This window comes from Lupinus angustifolius, chromosome LG20 (assembly GCF_001865875.1).
Source record: "Lupinus angustifolius cultivar Tanjil chromosome LG20, LupAngTanjil_v1.0, whole genome shotgun sequence".
Lineage (NCBI taxonomy): Eukaryota > Viridiplantae > Streptophyta > Magnoliopsida > Fabales > Fabaceae > Lupinus > Lupinus angustifolius.
Genome location: NC_032028.1, coordinates 1686709 through 1705707, shown reverse-complemented (window position 1 = coordinate 1705707; position 18999 = coordinate 1686709). Strand labels below are relative to the sequence as shown.

General features: G+C 33.1%; 2 protein-coding genes and 1 pseudogene across 7 annotated transcripts; 1 reads left to right on the top strand and 2 right to left on the bottom strand.

The window, feature by feature from the left end:
• LOC109336387 (V-type proton ATPase subunit B 2-like) lies at nt 663-6592 on the bottom strand. 2 transcript variants are annotated; one of them, XM_019572952.1, is made up of 15 exons: nt 6472-6592; nt 5662-5726; nt 5253-5308; nt 5040-5138; nt 4737-4796; nt 3825-3936; nt 3535-3743; nt 3310-3438; nt 2521-2658; nt 2101-2251; nt 1937-2019; nt 1594-1641; nt 1423-1476; nt 1243-1326; nt 663-1151 (listed from the first exon to the last, which is right to left on the bottom strand). In XM_019572952.1, exons 2-15 carry the CDS (start codon nt 5717-5719, stop codon nt 966-968), a joined length of 1467 nt encoding a protein of 488 aa, XP_019428497.1. In that variant the 5' UTR covers nt 5720-5726; nt 6472-6592; the 3' UTR covers nt 663-965. The 2 variants fall into 2 exon arrangements, with proteins under 2 accessions (XP_019428497.1, XP_019428498.1); XM_019572953.1 differs by lacking the exon at nt 6472-6592 and adding an exon at nt 6354-6378.
• LOC109336785 lies at nt 10427-13412 on the top strand (annotated as a pseudogene).
• Nucleotides 13998-17996, bottom strand: LOC109336784 (probable protein phosphatase 2C 60). 5 transcript variants are annotated; one of them, XM_019573602.1, is made up of 6 exons: nt 17700-17995; nt 17075-17159; nt 16698-17004; nt 15510-15877; nt 14919-15155; nt 13998-14398 (listed from the first exon to the last, which is right to left on the bottom strand). In XM_019573602.1, exons 3-6 carry the CDS (start codon nt 16999-17001, stop codon nt 14129-14131), a joined length of 1179 nt encoding a protein of 392 aa, XP_019429147.1. In that variant the 5' UTR covers nt 17002-17004; nt 17075-17159; nt 17700-17995; the 3' UTR covers nt 13998-14128. The 5 variants fall into 5 exon arrangements, with proteins under 5 accessions (XP_019429147.1, XP_019429148.1, XP_019429144.1 ...); XM_019573603.1 differs by having other exon boundaries at nt 17075-17112; XM_019573599.1 differs by having other exon boundaries at nt 16698-17159; nt 17700-17996.

The following is an 18999-nucleotide window of genomic DNA, read 5'->3' as shown; positions in this document are numbered from 1 at the left end:
TTAGTCACTTTGATAAGAGAAGAAAAAACCAAATTCAATAAATCATGATTTTACTGCACCAACTGAATCAGCCTTAAATTTATTTATTCTGGTCAATCATAACAAACGTCACTGTCATACAACCTAGGTCTCCCTATGATGGGAGAAATAATGACTAAAATTCAATTGACAGTCTCCCATAAAAGATGTTAGTAAAGTACTAAATACACAGCATTAATGTCTATGACAGTCGTTCACTATGACTTGTTAAGCTCAAAGCCTACCCACACTATGACCCATTCGATGGATGCTATAAAATTTAAAAGGATGCGCACATCGCAAGGCATAACCCTCTACTTCTACAACTTATTGTTTTTGCAAACATGGGAGTGAAGCTTTGCACTTCATAACACCTTGTCCATTTTCAGCAAAACAGTATGCAGAACTGTTAGCTTACAGCAAAATGTGGGAAAACTTGAACAGCTCAATGCACGAAGCTCCCACTTAATAAAGTATGAGGATGATAAATATACACAGCCTTATTCAGCAAGTGGAGAGATTTGAATCAGTGACCTCATGGTCATTGTAACAATCTTAACATTGCGTCAAACTCACTCTCTAAACGTGGAAAAACGTATTTACCAAAAATAATGGTTTGGAATAGTGGCAATTGCAAATATAAATATTTCCGGGTTCCCCCAGGCAATAAAGACTCCTTTCACTTATTTATAAAGTAAAACAGATAAATACATCAAGAAAGTGTCTCCTGATTACAAATATCTGAAATAATCAAATTACAAGATAAAAAATGACATATAAAACAAGCAACATACACTAGGAAAGCAGCCTCCACAAAATCAAACAGCAATGAACCCTCAATGCAATTAACCCCATCCCAAAACCATGTAACACAACTAATGTTTTCCCCCACCAAAAGCAAAAAAGGCATAGGACAGGAGATCAAGGTACAAGAACTTGCATGATCATCAGTTACTGGCATCTCGGCTGTAATACGCGTCAAGAGTCTTGGCTGGTATACGATGAAGAAGCTCACGGGGGAAAATCCGAAGCAAAGTCCATGCAAGATCTAGAGACTGGAAGATATTGCGGGTGTCATAAGCTCCCTGGGCGACAAATTTCCTTTCAAACTTGTCCAAAAACTCCAGATACAACTGTTGAGGGGGGAAATTAATTTCATAAATACAACTTCATGGACAATTTCACTTCAAACAAAATAACATTAGTAACAGAGAAACTAAATACCAAGTCCTCAGATGAAAGTGCTTCCTCTCCGACCACAGCTTTCATTGCCTGGACATCCTTTCCAATAGCATAATTTGCATACAACTGAAAACAAAACAAAAATCACCAGTATGATACTTATTGCTTCCTAAACAAAGACAAAAAAGAACTATGAATTACAATGAACAAACAATATCAGACCTGGTTGGACACATCAGCGTGATCCTTTCTAGTCATTCCCTCACCGATAGCACTCTGCACATGTGGGAAATTATGCATCATTGGAGGATAAACCACTTGCTTTTTACTTAAAAATATATGTGTGTATCACTTGACAGCAACTGGATATCAAACAAACAAGATTAACATTACCTTCATCAACCGAGATAGAGATGGAAGGACGTTGATTGGTGGGTATATCTGCTCAATACAAAGGATTATAATTTTTAGTTTTGGTATCAATATTAAATTCATTTAACCGATCAATATAAAATGCAAGCAATTTACCATGTCACTTTGACTGATTGGATACCTACAGGTTTCTCTCATGGAGAATACTAGCTCCATTAAATAACAAGCCAACAATTTACTGTTCTTAAAGTAATATCACATCAAATGTTTAATGCACCAAATTTCCTCATGTAATTACTTCCAATAACTAGTCCAACAAGGTATACAATACTCAGTATAGCTGATAGCTTCAAATATAACCCACCTGTCTATTGTGCAGTTGCCTGTCAATGTATATCTGACCCTCGGTGATATATCCTGTAAGATCAGGAGTTGGATGTGTAATATCTGTGAAGAAGCAGAAATAATGTCAGTCACTATTCAGAAAGCATTGTGTAAGATAGCTGAAAAAGTTAAATGTTTCATTACCATCATTGGGCATGGTTAGAATGGGAATTTGTGTAATAGAACCAGTTCTCCCTTCAATTCTTCCTGCGCGTTCATAAATTGTTGCAAGATCTGTATACATGTAACCAGGATAACCACGTCGTCCAGGTACTTCTTCTCGAGCAGCAGACACCTATAAGATAATAAATAAGTGATCAATAGCTTGTGTCATCCAAATAGTTGGAGAAATACATATTTTTCAGCTGCTTCTCATTATCCAATGATAAGAGAAAAAGATGGGCAATGTAAATTTTAATTAGCACTCAAGCCTCTGGAAATCGTTGAAATATGGAGAGAGAAAAGATAACAGGAGAATGGTAAAGGCTGTAAAAGGTTTCTAATCGCACTTCTTTCATTTAGTTGCTTCTGCTACCTAATAAATTACAGTTGAAGATGTATTACCTCACGAAGAGCATCAGCATAAGAACTCATATCTGTGAGGATCACAAGAACATGTTTGCCACATTCATAAGCCAAATATTCAGCAGTAGTAAGAGCAATACGAGGAGTGATGATACGCTCGATTGTAGGATCATTAGCCTGCAGTATATCACATTAGCAAGAGAGCAGACATTTTAAGGCTCAGCTTGTTCATGCAAGTCATGAAATAATCCAAAATTATCAGTAGAATCCTAATTTGAATTTGATTATTAATGAAGTCATTCCCAATGTATCACCTTGTCTTTATGATGATCCATTTTAAACTGTTCAAGGTCATACATTTTTTATAGCAAAAACAACACCCTACTACATTATCATTCAAATCTTCACCAGCTGGCACATTCAATTTTCTTTTCGCTTTTTCCTAAAATATACATATGTACTTGCTTTGGTTAGCTTGGAGAAAAATAGTTCTGCTTTAATCATGATATACCACCACTACCTGAGTAAATATATCTATCAATGGATCAATACATTAGATTTAAATACAGTGAAGAAAATGTAAGATCTGATATTTTGTAATAAATAATTTAGGTCATAATATTAACAACCCAAAGAAAATTAACAATAAAAACTATAGAATTAATAAGTTCCGAGCATGTACTACAAGAAAATATTGAAACGTGGGCCATTATTTTCTTTAACTTTAAAAAATACATGCACAATAACTGAAAAGGAAATCAAGATTATGAACAGTATAAAATAAAAGACAAAATACAGGAACACCAGCAAACTGATTTTGAAGAATACCAGATTAAGGAAAAGGGTCACTCTCTCCATTGAGCCATTCTCCTCAAAGTCACGTTTAAAAAACTGTGCAGTCTCCATGTTAACTCCCATAGCTGCAAACACGATGGCAAAATTGTCTCCTTCGCCACCCTGCATAAAACAATAACTATAAGAATAACCGCATTCTTCATAATGCAAGAGCATTTAACACAACAGACATGGTTCACTTCAGTAAAGCAGCAGCACCTCCAGAAGATTATCAGATTTCTCCAACCGCTTCACTAAGCCAGCCTGACGACATATCTGTGCAGCAATCTCATTATGGGGGAGACCAGCAGCTGAGAATAAAGGGATCTTTTGACCTCTAGCAATAGAATTCATGACATCAATGGTAGATATTCCCGTCTGTATCATTTCCTCAGGATAAGTTCTCTCACTAGGGTTGATGGAACTTCCTGAATTATAGAGAAAATATTAGGGGGCGAAAACAGACATCAAGAAACAAACAGTTGTAGAGCAAGTCTGAAGTTGAATGCCTGATATATCCAAGTAAGCCTCAGGCAAAATTGGTGGACCATTGTCAATTGGTTTTCCAGAACCATTAAATATACGCCCAAGCATGTCCAGAGAAACAGGAGTTTTTAACACCTGTGGGCATTAACAAGAAGGGGAAAAGGAGGAAGTCAGTGATGGAATATATTGATTACAATATATTGATAGACTACAAAATTTAAAGGAACTATTTAAGTTTCAACTCAAATGTTCAATGATCATATTCATGGCTAGATTGGTAGAAAGATTAGGAGGGGCTAAATCAAGTGAAGTAAAACATTTGAGGAATTAACACTATAGAAACAATTAACACATTAGTCATTAGCAGCCAAGCTTTATGATTAGTATAGTTTCTGTGTATCACAAATTCAAAATTCCACTTTTATTTTCTCAATATAAGTTAGCTTTCACAATTTCTAGGTTTGCCTGTATTATAAAATTGAAGAGTCCGGTGTCAACTCCAAATGTCAAGTTATCATGCAAAAAAAAACATATGCATCAAATTTATCAATTAATCAAGTTAATTGATAATCAATGTAATTTATATTGATACTATTGAAACCAACCTGCACTTTTAAAGAAAATGGCATGTTTAAGGGGATGGTTATTCTTGGATTTTTCTTACTGGATCAATGTGATAATTTAGAAAACAGCACATTAAAAGACTAGTTATCAATCAGCCTGGAACCATATATTCTAGTAGCAAACTAGAACTCCCAGGCTATCAGTTAATAATACATTACCTATGTCTTACAGAATTAGAGAAGTTAAGTTACTGACATGAGTCATACAATAGCAGGTGTTTTCGTGAAAAAGAAATTTCACAATAAAATTTGCATGCATTATTATACATATACTTTTGAACATAGAGAAAAGTAATAACAACGAGTTTATACCTCTCCAGTAAATTGTACGGTTGTAAATTTATTGTCAATCCCAGAAGTACCTTCAAAGACCTGGTCAATAGTAAAAATAGGTGAATAAACTCTAAGTTTGTAACCTTCTGTTAATGATGCCAGCAGAATGGTAAAACTGAACAATAACAGTTATTTGCTATTGAAGTCACTACAGCTACATGCACATATAAAATAGACAGCAGTGAAAGCATTTCGGACAAAGAAATCTACTGAGGAAGATCAAGAGCAAGGGAGTCTTAGGGGTAGGTACAGAAGATGATTATGGAAGTTATAGGCACTTACCTGAACAACGGCCCTTTCACCATCAACCTCTAGAACTTGTCCACGACGAGTACTTCCATCTCCTAAACGAATATTAACAATCTCTTGATATTTAGGTCCCTGGTGCAGATGATCAAAATATAACTTATGTCATTTCATGCATAAAGCAGGACATCCTCATCCACATATAAAAAAATAAAATTAAAAAAACATATCAGAAAACACAATCATTACCTTAACTTTATCAAGAATGACCAATGGTCCAGCAACTCCAGATACAGTTCTGTATTCTGCAAAATTAATGAATGAGCAAATAATTTAGGATGAAACTACTTAGTATAAGAAGAAACAAATCATCAATCCAGTAGCTTTGTTGCAAAAGTGTATCTCTTTTCTATACAATTTCAAGCATTAAATACCCTTGTAAAGGCTTTGTTGCTAACATGCTTTATAATAGAACATTTCGGCGTCATTTGATCCATATAGCCGACTCAAGCTAGTGGAGTAAAGATTTGGTTATTGTATATAATTTCAAGAGTTAAATACCCTTTTTTAATTTGCCAATGATTGGTATTTATACACACTAAGAGAATCCAATTATAATTGAAAACTAACAAGACGAGTAAAGCCATAGTAACCATACCCATTCCAATCTCCAAGTTACCATCCTCCACATCCACATTGTTCTGAGGCACACCCATATTAGAACTTCAAAACAGTAGACAAAATCAGAGTCTAACAAAAGTCAATGACAAACCAAAATCACAAATAGAAAAAGATATATGCACTAAAAGTGTATTATGAGTTTTATACAATGTCATTATATCATTTACTATTCATATTTAATCATTATTAAATATTCAAACAAACAAAAAAGTAATCTGAATGAATGGTAGATGAATGAATGGTGGATGATGTAATGATTGTGTATAAATTTTTATACGGACTGTGCATAAATATTAGAATGAATCACAAATGAGAATCATCACTAAAAAGACACATATTCTATTAATAATTCAGACAAAGCAAACACCAAAACTAATAAATACACAAATAAAAAACACTAAACGAACAGGACAACAAACAAACAAATTTGAGCAAAAAAAACGCAGTTATTGTATAATCTAAGTTGAACAATTCAGATTGCACTTGATTATGCCAAAATCTTATAATAAATAATAATTAAAACCAAAAACCCATTTGGCTGAACCGAAGCCGATAACTAATGAATTAAGTGTGGCTGAAAACAACAGTAACAATATTCATAATTGAAGGCACCATAAAGTTAATTCACTTGTTAAGTGATCATACTGTGAGGTAATTTCATACTCAAACCTCGCAACACAAAAATTGAAATGAAATTTAGGGAAACAACGTAACAATGAGATCAAGAATCGCAGAATCCGATATAAGTATAAGATCGCAATGAAGAAAAAGCTGAGAAGTAAAGCACCTTAGGAATCAGAAAATGGATCAGAAGAGAGAGAGAGAGAGAGAGAGATGAAAAGCGTAAGTGTGCTTTTTCTCGTGATCTGAATCAGACGAAGGGGCGAATGAGAAACCCACACATATCTAATGGGCCAAAAAAATTAACAAAGGGAAATAATTAATTATATTTTTATCATAATTTAATTAATTGAACAAAAATTAAAAGAGTAAATTAGACTGACACCCCCTAAGTTTTAGTAAAATTATACAAACCACCTCTCACTTTTCTAAACTTATATAAACCTCCCCTAATTTTGTACTTTCATTACACTGACTACCCCTGTATAATAAACAAGTGTAATTTTTTAAACAAAAAATGTGATAAATGCAATTAAGTTAAACAAAACATGATATATTGTGTAGACAAGTCTAAATAATATACAAATCAATGTATCTTTATTATTTTTGGTTTGTTACACTACATTATAAGAGTGATTTAAACAATATTTCTTTATAATTATTGATGCATTTTGTAACAAAAAAATAATAAAGATACATTAATTTGTATATTATTTAGACTTGTCTACACAATATATCATGTTTTGTTTAACTTAATTGCATTTATCACATGTGTAATTTATTCAAATTAAAATAATTGAAATGGGTCAACTTCTGAAAATGAATACACGTGTCATCAAATCAATGGTGATTAAGGACGACACGTTGTGATTTTTTGGTATCAAAATTATATTTCCCGTTTTTTAAAAGATTAATAAGTTTCCTTAAAAATTTCAGGAGAATAATATAGTATTGCAATAAATATATTATAAAATAGCGATCAAAATGATTGTTTCTTGATCTGTGTTAATACCAAACTTGAAAAAAATTATGTAAGTAAGGTATCTCTCATCTTTTTCTAAGGTTCATAGATATTATTCTCAATAAGTATTGTTCACGTAAATTAAATTATTGATATTTTGATCTTTATAGGTGAGTCTTATATCATTAGACTATGATTTGTTGGTTCATTATAGGAAATGAAGAAGAAAACCTATTTCTTCCTGTTATAATACTTGGTCAAAAAACTAACAAACAATAAAATCATTTCTTAAACTTTTCATTGTATTTCCTTTTATCACATTCATCCAACATAATATTAATATATAAAAATAAACATTTGAATTTGTTAAAGGGTCGTTCGTTTTTACCTTTTTTGTACTATTTTTAGTATATATATTGGACAGTATTTCCATCATATATATCCTTGTTAATTTCACTCTATTAAAAGATTTATGGGGAATGAGTTTTTAGGAATTATTGATGCCAAATATATATTTAAAATAATAATTTGATTGGAATCTTAAACAATCCACCTCTAAAAGCGTAAACAAATATAATTGAGACAGGTTCAGAGCTTAATGCTTCATTAGGTTATGTAATAGAAAGCAAGAAGAAATAAATAAGTAAGAAAGAGTCTAAAAAGAGCAAATAAATGAGAAATAGAGTAAATTTTCTTGAATAGAGATATGTTATCTTAAACAATGTTACAAATCGTATCTCACAACAATGAAAACATGTTATGTCAATTAAAAAATTAAATATTTTTTTTATTTTTTATTTTTGTTTCATTATCATTGGTACAAGACAAAATTTGGAAAATGATTTAGAATAATAGATCATTCTTCCATTTTCTCTCCAAAGTTGGTGAGAAACAAAAAGTGTGACACCTAACTTTTCTTTCTCTCCTTCTTTCTAAGTGTGGGTACCACATAATAACACATAAAAAGCAATATGTGATAATAGTTTTATCCATTTATTTATCATGAAATCACACTTTTATCATTGATAATATGTGTAAAAATAATCAATTGTCTATTCATTAATGGAGATTGATCATTCCTAAACCAAATGAGAGAAATGGTTTATTTTTCTTCAATCTCTTCCCTCCTTTTCTTTATTTCATTTTTCTATCCTACCAAATAGAGCATAAGCTCAAAATTATTTGTTATAGATAATATTGCTAGAATTTTAGTTATTTATTTAACCAAGTCTAAACTTTGAAGACTGGTTTAAGTGTGCTGATTCAATTATCAAAACCCCATAGGATTGTTTCAATTTTTCTTCCACATATAACTTTTAATTTCATATGAGCTGGTTTAAAAACAAGTACCATATTTAATGTTTTTTTCCTACCATAAACTTCACCTCAAATGTCACCACTATATCACATTGATAATTATTTTTCTATTTTTTATTTTTATTGTCATCTTCTTCCCTCCAATTTCTACCATCAATCTTACATTTATCATTATTCTCAAATCTATTACCATTACCATACATATCGTAATTCATATGTCGTCGTTTTAACCATTCTCACCAATTTACCTTTATTGTCATCACTATCACTCCAATCACAAGTTGGCAGGTATACATGTGTGACAATAACACAACACAAGGCCCATTGTTAGTGAGGAGCCCAATTTTTTAACTACACAAATAATTTCCATTTTCACATCTTTTATTGTTATACAAAAATTATGCATGTATTGTTATTTAGGCTTTATTATTATTATTACACCCAACATATGAATTTATTTAATTTAAAATCAAAATTTGGTCAATATGAACAAAACGTGAGATCATTTAAGACCTACTAAGAATGTGATAAAAACGTTGGACTCAAAATCTTCAATAAGTAACAATAGTAAATAGGCAAGAAAAAATGTCACATGTTTACTAATGACTTTTATGAGACATTTTTTTATTGAAATATTAATATAAATTATTTTCCATAATTATCATTTTGATTTAGCATGTATACTCATTTTTTGTGCTGGTGATTCAAATCTCATATTCGTTTTAAACTTTAAATACAATTTTTTTTATGATAAATAAGGACCTTCTATTTTCCTCCACAAAAGCCTATAAAATGTTATAGTCCTGATCGCCACTACTCAACCCAAAGTCAAAAGAACATAAATCTAATTTGAAAACAAAATCAACCATTTATATAATGTATATCATATATTTATCACCATTGGGTTATACAATGTATACCAAATATTATATATGATTATAGTCTATTCACAAAACAACCCATTTATCTCTTTCCCTAACAAATCATATCCATATATGCATTTATAATTAAAAAAAAAAAAAAAAAGTAGGAATTCACTTACTCCAACAGTAAATTTTTTAAACTTACTTCGTATCACAATAATTAATTCTATGAACATCTAATAATTTAGATTTACTCACTAATTCAAACTATTATATTTCTCTAGTATTAAAGTTAAAATGAGGGGTAAATTTCAAAAACTTACTTTAAATTCTCTTAAAAAAAGAGAAATAAAACTAATTTATCTTTGTAAAAAAAACTCGTAGAGTGAAAAGTAAATATATTTGTTTTTATAACCACAAATATATTTTTTGAAACAATCATCTCCGAACTTCCAAATAAATGATTTAATATATATATTTATACTATTAATAGAGAGAAAATACAAAATAACTATCCATTATGGTGTAGTTTGTGTTTTTCTATTTTACCCTCAATATCTTTTTATTTTTACCAAAAAACCATATAATATTATTTTCTTATTTTATTTTTATTATCTTCTTATTTTAAAAGTGTATTTACAAATTGAATATTAGACCAATTGAATAAATTCAACCGTAAATTTAGCGCAAAAAAATTATATTTGAATTTATAAACTACAAATTATACATTACAAACGATAGGAAAGCGGGTTGACAGGCACGACAGTGCATGTCAACACGCTAGTACAAATAGTATAAGTGTTTTTTACACTGTCAATAAATTTACAACATTCGTATGTTACTTAATATTAGCTTTCAAACAATTTTTTTACAAATAAATGGTGGATACTGTCGTATATAGATTTTAAACTCTCCCACCGGTTAAGTTACTAATATTTTCTTTCCCTATTTTACTATTTATCTTTCACTCATCTATTTCTATTCCATTTACATTCCCTCATTCCGTTCACAAAATGGCTCCCATATTCTCCATCCGGCCCGACCGTATCCACACCGGTTCAACGGTTAGACCCGCCTCCAACCGGACACCCAATAATAACCGAACCGTGGCGAGGTGCGCCGCTACAAGTATCTAAGCGAGGCTCGATAACTAACAGAACCGTGGTGGCGCCGGTTCAAGCCGGTTCCAGAGCCGATGACTCGGCGTCGTTCGAGATGTCGGTGGAGAACGCGCTTAAGCTGTTGGGTGTGTCGGACGGTGCTTCCTTTGATGATATACTCCGTGCTAAGAACTCTATCCTCGCTACTTGTAACGATGACCATGAAACTATTACAAAGGTTCGTACTTTTTATTTGTTTATTCGTTACTCGTAGTAGAAAGATTAGAATTTGATTTGTGGGTCTTGTTTTATGTTGAATTTGTCACTATCCCTTTTTCTTGCATTTGATTTTGTATAATATGGAATTAGGAATTGGATTTTGCTTCATGAAGAGATTTTACTCAACTTATTAGACGAATAATTTGATACCTGGTAGCTACATTTATTGGGTCAGTCACACGTCCCGAAAGGAATTAGTTCTATACTAAAAGCTGAGCGAAGCCTTGATGGTAGAAGAAAAATTTATACAGTAATTTTTTGAAGAAAAAAGTTGAAATACTCTATACTTGCTTGTTTACTAGGGGTGCGTTTAAGCAAACAATTTAATTAAAGATTCATTCAATTACAATAAGCGCTTATTATATTATAACTTATGACCTTTCTATAACTGTCTTTTGCTTATGGATAATTATCCACCTATGTAATAAATGCTTATCATGTGATAATGTGATATAACCTTTGACAGCTTATTGAAATAAGCTAAAAAGAACTTATAGCAAGTCACAAGCTATTTTCATTACCTCTTCTTAACACTTACTCAAGTGGTTATATTATAAGATAGACTCAAATAAGCTATTTGTAAGTTCTTCCAAATGCCCATTTATTTTAGCAGGAATATGAGAATGTGGAAAGTTGAATGAACTTATGTTTGGTGGTTCTTTTCCAGGTTGAGGCTGCATATGACATGATACTCATGCAGAGATTAACTCAGCGGCGGGCAGGAAAGGTAGTCAACAGCAGTGTTTGTTATGCCGATGTCAAACGTGTCAAGTCCCCGACTATGGGACCAATGCCTCAATGGTTACAATCTACCGTGAAGAACTCACTTGTTTCAGTTGAGTCACCTTCCACCAGTGATTTGGGTTTACAAGCTGGAGTATATGGTGCATTGATGGGTTTAACTTACATCAATGGGATTTCTACACCCTCTGCAGCTTATGCTGGGGTTGATGTTCCTGGAATCATCTTGGCTGGTAGTTTTGGAGCTTCCCTGTACTTCATGACCAAAAAGAATGTTAAGTTAGGTAAGGGAGTTTCTCATGCATATTGTACACGCTATTATCATTCATTGCAATGCAAGAAGAATTTTGTTCCATGTTAGGTGATATTCATAAAGTGTTTATTTTTAAGAAAGTCATAGCAGATACTTACTAATGTTAGTTCCTGTATATTAATCAAATTATGTTAGTCAAAATTGTTTTATTTTAACTAGTCGTCTATATTGACTTGTATGTTGGAAGGAATGAGCAGACAGGGAAGGATTTATTTGGTGGGAAACGAGATAAAAGGAAAATGAAAATGGCAACTTTTACCTTCTTGTTTTCATTTTTTGAAACTGTATAATTTGAGACAATTATGCAGAGAATGCGACGAGTGACGAGCGGCATGAAGCAACCTCAAATTTTAGATTTTCTGAAAATATGATTTTTGGTGGACATATGGAGCATAACGTTTTTTGTTTGATTCATATAAATAATCCCGCCTAATGTGATATGACTTGGTAGTTGTTTTGTCTTCGACTATAAGAACTCATACATTGTTTTCTGAGGTAATTCAAGGTGTACTTGATGAGACTTTGCATGATATAATATTCTGAAAAGGCTGCTAAGTTTTTAGCCATACAATCCAAAACAACATATCGTGTGCTCAACTTCCACTTGCATTGTATCGAAACCTGGTGAATACAATTATTGGCTTTGTCTGGAAGGACCAAGAAGTATCAAATAAGGTTTGGTAGTTAATGCTGTTGAAAAAGTTGTCCACCTTCACTATTGGTACTCTACTACTCTAGCTGTGGGTAGTTGGCAGTGGTGAAACCACTCACACTTCCGGGTGTGGACATGCACACCTTGGATTTTTTAGTACATATTATCATTACAGTTGATACTTTTGACACCCCCGATTATATAAAATTGACTCATACACTCATTTATCATATTTTGATGCATTTTGAACCACTCAATGCAACTTGCATCATCTATTCTCGGGTCCTAGATCCGCAACTGGTCGTTGAGATCTTTTTCAAAACCAGACAGACCTTTTACCCCTGCTTTAAACTCCTTTAAGATTAGCATAAACGCTCGTCTTTCCTTTCCCATTTTAATCATCTATATTATGCTTATTTTTACAGGGAAGGCTGCTCTTATAACCATAGGAGGGCTCATAGCGGGTGCTGTGGTAGGGTCAGCTGTAGAGAACTGGTTACATGTAGATATTTTCCCATTTATGGGCATACACTCCCCGGCTGCTGTTGTTAGTGAAATCATAATCATCTCTCAGTTCTTGGTGTCTCTGTACCTAAGGTAGATCTGAAGCCATGGTGTTATCTATTATTTAAATGTTAAACATGCAACTATTCATGTACATGCAGCATGGTCACTTGCAAGCTTGATTTAGGATGTAAAATCATTGCATATTGCACATTGTACAAAACTTTGAATGGAATGTAGTTCTCTATCTTGGCAAATTAAAAACAAGAAACTATTATTGGAAAGATCTACATTAATGTTCGCAGATGTGAATACTGAATAGAATGTAGTTCTCCATATTGGCAAATGAAAATCATGGAGCTTTTATTGGAAAGATCTACATTAATGTTCACAGATGGTGCCTTTATTTATTATTTTTATATAGACCATATGATATAGAAAACAACACAATTAGGAGTCTTTGTTTACTTTTTAATCCCTTTATGGTGGCTTTAACTCCGCACCATTTCTTATCTGGTTTCCAAACTTAAACCCACTGCCTCACATGGAAGTGGTTTTCCTAGCCCAAAGGAAAAATGTCTTATTTGGATAATATGTGAATCTTTATGTCATGGCCCCTCAGAAAATCTGAATGTGATATGCTTACATGTTTATGGTGGTATGAAATTATGTTACTTTAGTTTAGACCTACTACATTTTGCGTTTTGTCCCTAATCTTTATGATAAAGCATCTGCCTTGTTCTTTTTTTTGGTGAGTCCTAAGCACTAGCTTGTGCTACTTGTACAATTTTAACTGTTTCACCTAAATATGGCACTTCAGCCTTTTCAGCATGCAAGTTCACTTGAGTCACAGACCCCTGACATCAACATGCAAGTAAATTTCACTTGGAGTTGGTGTTAAATTAAGGGTGGACATGTCCTGTTTCACCAATAAGTAAAAAGGCTAAACTGAACCTCATGCATTTCCTTATTTGAGGGAGGAAAACCTGAACATGAGTATTAGTATTTACAGTACACATTCAAAGAATTGAAGTGTTGTTCCACTCATTCACACAAGAAAATGACAAAGCAAAGAAAAAGATAAGAAATTAGATCAGGTACCACCAATCTCTTTTGGCACTGTACAAGGGGCCAGTGTGTTAGGAGGCAGGTGCATATCACCCCCTCTAACAGAAATACTAGGGAACTTGACACCACTTGCTCTACTCATGAGATTTGAGTCAAGATACACAACAATCACAGTGATGTCGTCATGGAAATGTCGACGAACTCCACGATCGATTTTCTGTAAGTCTGAGTATCTCATTTCTCTCTTCTTTGCTGCTTCTTGAAGTGCAACTTTCACCAACCTCCTTGCACTTCCCTGACAGGATAGAATTTAAGCATATTATATGCAATGCCATTATCATGCTCAACCATCCTCCATGTATCCAAGATTATCCGACAGATTTTCTATGGCTTCAATACCAATTTGCACAATCATATTTGATTTAAGCAGAGTTATGCTAAAACCATAATTTATTTTTCAACATTTACCCAAGTCAATGGAAGGTTTTTTACATTCCAGAATAAAGTTCTGTAGGCAAAATTATAACAGACAACCTTTTGTGGTTATAATTTAAGCTTTGAAGAATAAGACTCTGTATAATCTAAACACTGAATGATCACTAAAAACGATCATATTATCACAAATTTTATATGGAAAAATAACTAGCTCTCAATTATATAAAATTGATATTTTTACATAAGAAGAATTACTTCCTATATTACTATCTTGAAGTGATATTCTATCCTAAGTTTGTTGGTATAATATTATCCATTTTAATGTTATTGGTAATGGTATAATATCATCAACTATGGTTGAATTTAAATATGTATCTTACAGTGTGGGGATTATTTGCAACTATATCAACTGCTTCTTGATTGCTGAGGTGCTCCCAGAGTCCATCAGATGCTAATATAATAAACCGGTCATGTGGCTGCAACTGATGCACTGTTATTGATGGTTCTGAGCTCAGTATTGGCATCTTGAACGGCTCATCAAGTATAAAGTCAGCATAAAGAGGTTTTCTATTGAATTCAGCCCTTTTCAAGTATGCATCACCTATACATCTAGACACCTGCAAGTAAAAGGTTACAATGTAATTCAACCAAGAGAGTGAGAGAGATGGAAGATGCTTCAAGTCAAGATTTGTTTGGTATGACAATAATAAGCATAGAGTTAAACTAGTTGTGGCACCTAAGTCTAATTAAGAAATCTTACAGTTTTTGCTATAGAAAATAACCCTACCCTACCCCTTTTTATTACTGCATAGCATAGCATAGCTCTGTACTTTTGAAGTCATTCTTCACATCCTTAAGACTGAAAAGTTTGATTCCAACACACAAATGTTAAAACTTAAAATGATATTAGATCAATGCTTGTACATGTAGCAGCTGGGATATATAAATAGCATAAGCTACAGGTGACTTACTTGAATAATGCCTTTCACACGCCATACGTTATGCTTTAAAACGACGATATTCGAATCATCGGGGTGCAAAGAATGCAGCTCATGTCTTACAGATTCTATTGATGCATTGTGCTCTGTTGATAATTGCATGGCTAAAACCTCACCAGTTGCCTTCACTACTCTTCCCAAAACAGCCCGAGAATCGCCAGCATTTGCGACATAAAGGGTACCATTACAAATAACACCAACAAGACAGCATGATCCAACAGCTGCAATTTGTGGCTTCATTGGCCATTGTCTGCCAACCAGTGACATAAATCCATCTTCTGTTGCTTCAAATGCCTTGTGAATTACATCTACTGTCATTGATTGTTGTTCCGAAGTAAATCCTGAAATTGAAATTGAGAAGGAATATATTTAATTAGTTAGGCGGCGTGAGATTATTCCCAACATGCGCCCGCCGCAATAGCCCAATGAACCAGGCAAGGGTTACCTTAGACCCATGACGAAGAAACAACTTTTTTCCCATGACAATAAGAGAGAAGCTGAGCTTTGGTCTGATATCGTTTTAAGATTCTATCTCAATTCTCAACTAATTGGTAATAAAAAGAGTAGTCCAACTGATATTTAAAACACTCTTGAGACAATGAGGCATACGACTCAGGACTTCCAACAAATTAATAACCATGTAGAGAGAAACAGTTAAAAACACAGTTGAATCCATACATGCAACTAAAAACGTATTCAAACACTGAAACACACAATTTCCTTAGTCTCAATATATCTGGCACTTTTTTATAGCATTTATACATTGCAAGATGATAGAATGACAAATACCAGGAAGGACATTCAGTCAATCATCAACTGCAACCACTTCTGGCAGAACTGAACCAAAAAGAATAAAACCTCACTAGTTATGCTCTTATGGCATATAGTGGTTTATCATAAGGCAAAAATCTTGTCTCTCGAATATAAAAACAAAGAGTAGAATACAAACTCTTCTATTCTCTAATCTTTCTAGCTCAACAGTCCAAGTAAAAATAGACTAGATAGCTACTTTTCTTCCCTTGATTGTGTCTAAGACAATCCCTGTGTGTGCTTTCTATTAAGTTAGAATCAGATGGCAGAGGGAAATCCAACAAAGCAACAAGAAATTCTATGCCAATGCAGAAAATGTTAAAGAATTTACTTTTTTAGCTATCAACTTACTCTCGAGATGGTGAAATATGTGATCATTGATAAACCGTGATGTCTCAGGCCCTCCATGCCCATCATAGACACCAACAAAGGTACCGTAAGGGCCAAATTCATTGGAACTCAAAGTGCCAGATTCAACCTGGCTCTGATCCTCAAGCAAGTTATTTGCTTGGACCACAGCCATTGAAAATTCACCATGAAAGTGCTGTCCCAAGTCTTTGTACCACAATAGCCCATCCTGTCTGCCTCCAGCCTCCGAACCGGTGTGCGCGTCTCCCTCCGAACTTGGCTGAAAGCAGGCCCTCAAAAAGTTCATCAACCCTGATAACATCCCTCATCTCACCAAAATACCCTCAAAGATTTCCACATCCATCAACTAGCCCTTAAAGATTTCACCCCAAGTTTTTCATTCACCATAGATATAGTCCTGCATTCCTCATACCAGCCAACACAATGATGATGATCCACAACAAACTACAACTACATCAACAAACAAATGAGGATAAAATCAATTAAGGTTCAACTCCAAATAACATCCTTGTATCAACTAGAGACACCCTAAACAAGCTTCTTATTACTGTTTCTAAGGGTTGAGTGATGAATCACACCCTAAAATAGATATCAGCTTCTCCAACAACAACGAAACCTTAGTCCCACTAGGTGGGTCGGCGACATGGAGAAATTAGCTTCTCCAAGGAGAAAAATCAATTTTTGGGCTCCTTTTTTAATCACAACAACAACTACAATCATGAACAGGCTCAAAAGATGAAAAAATTAACAAAATGGCAAAATTTGTTTCTTTTTTTTCGGAAGGTCAAAACCCATTTTTTGACACATAAGTTAGTTCAGAGCCTCAAATATATTACATTGAAAACCAAAACCACGCGTTTCACCAATCTCATAAAATCAAATAAAGACAACAAGTGACTTTTACACCAACTACAACCATATAATGGTATTTCAACAACATAGTAACAAAACAATAGAAAAAGAAAATCAGGAGAAAAATCTCACCCCACAAATTACACTACCAATTGGAAGCTACTGGAAAGAAAAAGGAGTAAAAGCATCAGATCTGTGGATTCATCAAAATCAATAGAAAAGAACAAAGTGAACCTTTTTTTATATATTTGGACTTTGCTATTCCTCTATAGCAAGTGTATGAAGATGAAGAAAAATGCATGAAAGAATCATTAAAATGAAAAATGAAGGCTTCATTGTTGAAAATTATTAGAGCAAGTAAGAAGCTTCATATATTTTGTTGAGGAGTGAGGAGTGAAGTCCCATAAAAAGAGCAGCAATGAACCCAGCAAAGCAAGGTCCTGCTATGGGCTCCACCACACTATCTTAATGTTAAGGATTTCTATATCTTCCACACCTAAATCTTTAGGAATTGAAATGTCGAAAGTTGTTTTGTTCCATGTTTCAACCCAATCAAAATGTGATTTTTTGTTTTTAAATTTTTTCTTTCATTCATGTATCAAAATGTGATAGGCTTGAGACAGAGAGAATGAGACACGGCTGTGGATTGGTGATCCTCTTCCATTCTTTAGTGTACATTAGGTTGTTCAATTCTTTCATACCTCATTTTTCATGTGAAATGATGTATGCATTAAAAAGGTTTAGAATAATTATCACGTGGATAATGGCTTCAATTCAATTCAGCATATAATAATGTAATTTGTACCATGATAATAATACCATAACTACCTCTAATGTTACAAACATTCCATGGAATGGAGTTCACATCTCAACACGTGGAATTTGTTGCAAAAATTGACTATTTTATAATTTCTTTATGTTTATTATTGTGATATTTGATATAATAATATTATTGTAAGAATTACTATAAACATGAGAACATTCTTTTATATATCTTATCTCATAGTCAATTAATTTTAAAATAAAATCTTAATATAATATCAGAATTAGAGTGTAATCCCTTTTCATAACACTTGTCTTGGTCCTAGTGAATTTCTAGACAGAATCACCTAAGTTTTATATTATTAATAGAGAGATCACAAATCACAGAGAGAATCTCTGTACCTCACAATATTTCTTAGATTATTATATATGAACTGTTAGTACCTGTTTGAAAGAAAACAAAATAAAATCATAACATGGTGTGGAAACTCTTTTTAATATTATCATGGAAAAATGCACGTCCATTCCAGCAACTAACTTGGCCAGTAAGAATTGGAAGAGATGCAAAATAAACCTTCACCAGAAAATGTATATATATATATGTGCTCTCCAAATATTAATATTATATATATTAGTCCTCTACTTATTTAATTATGGCATGGCATGGACA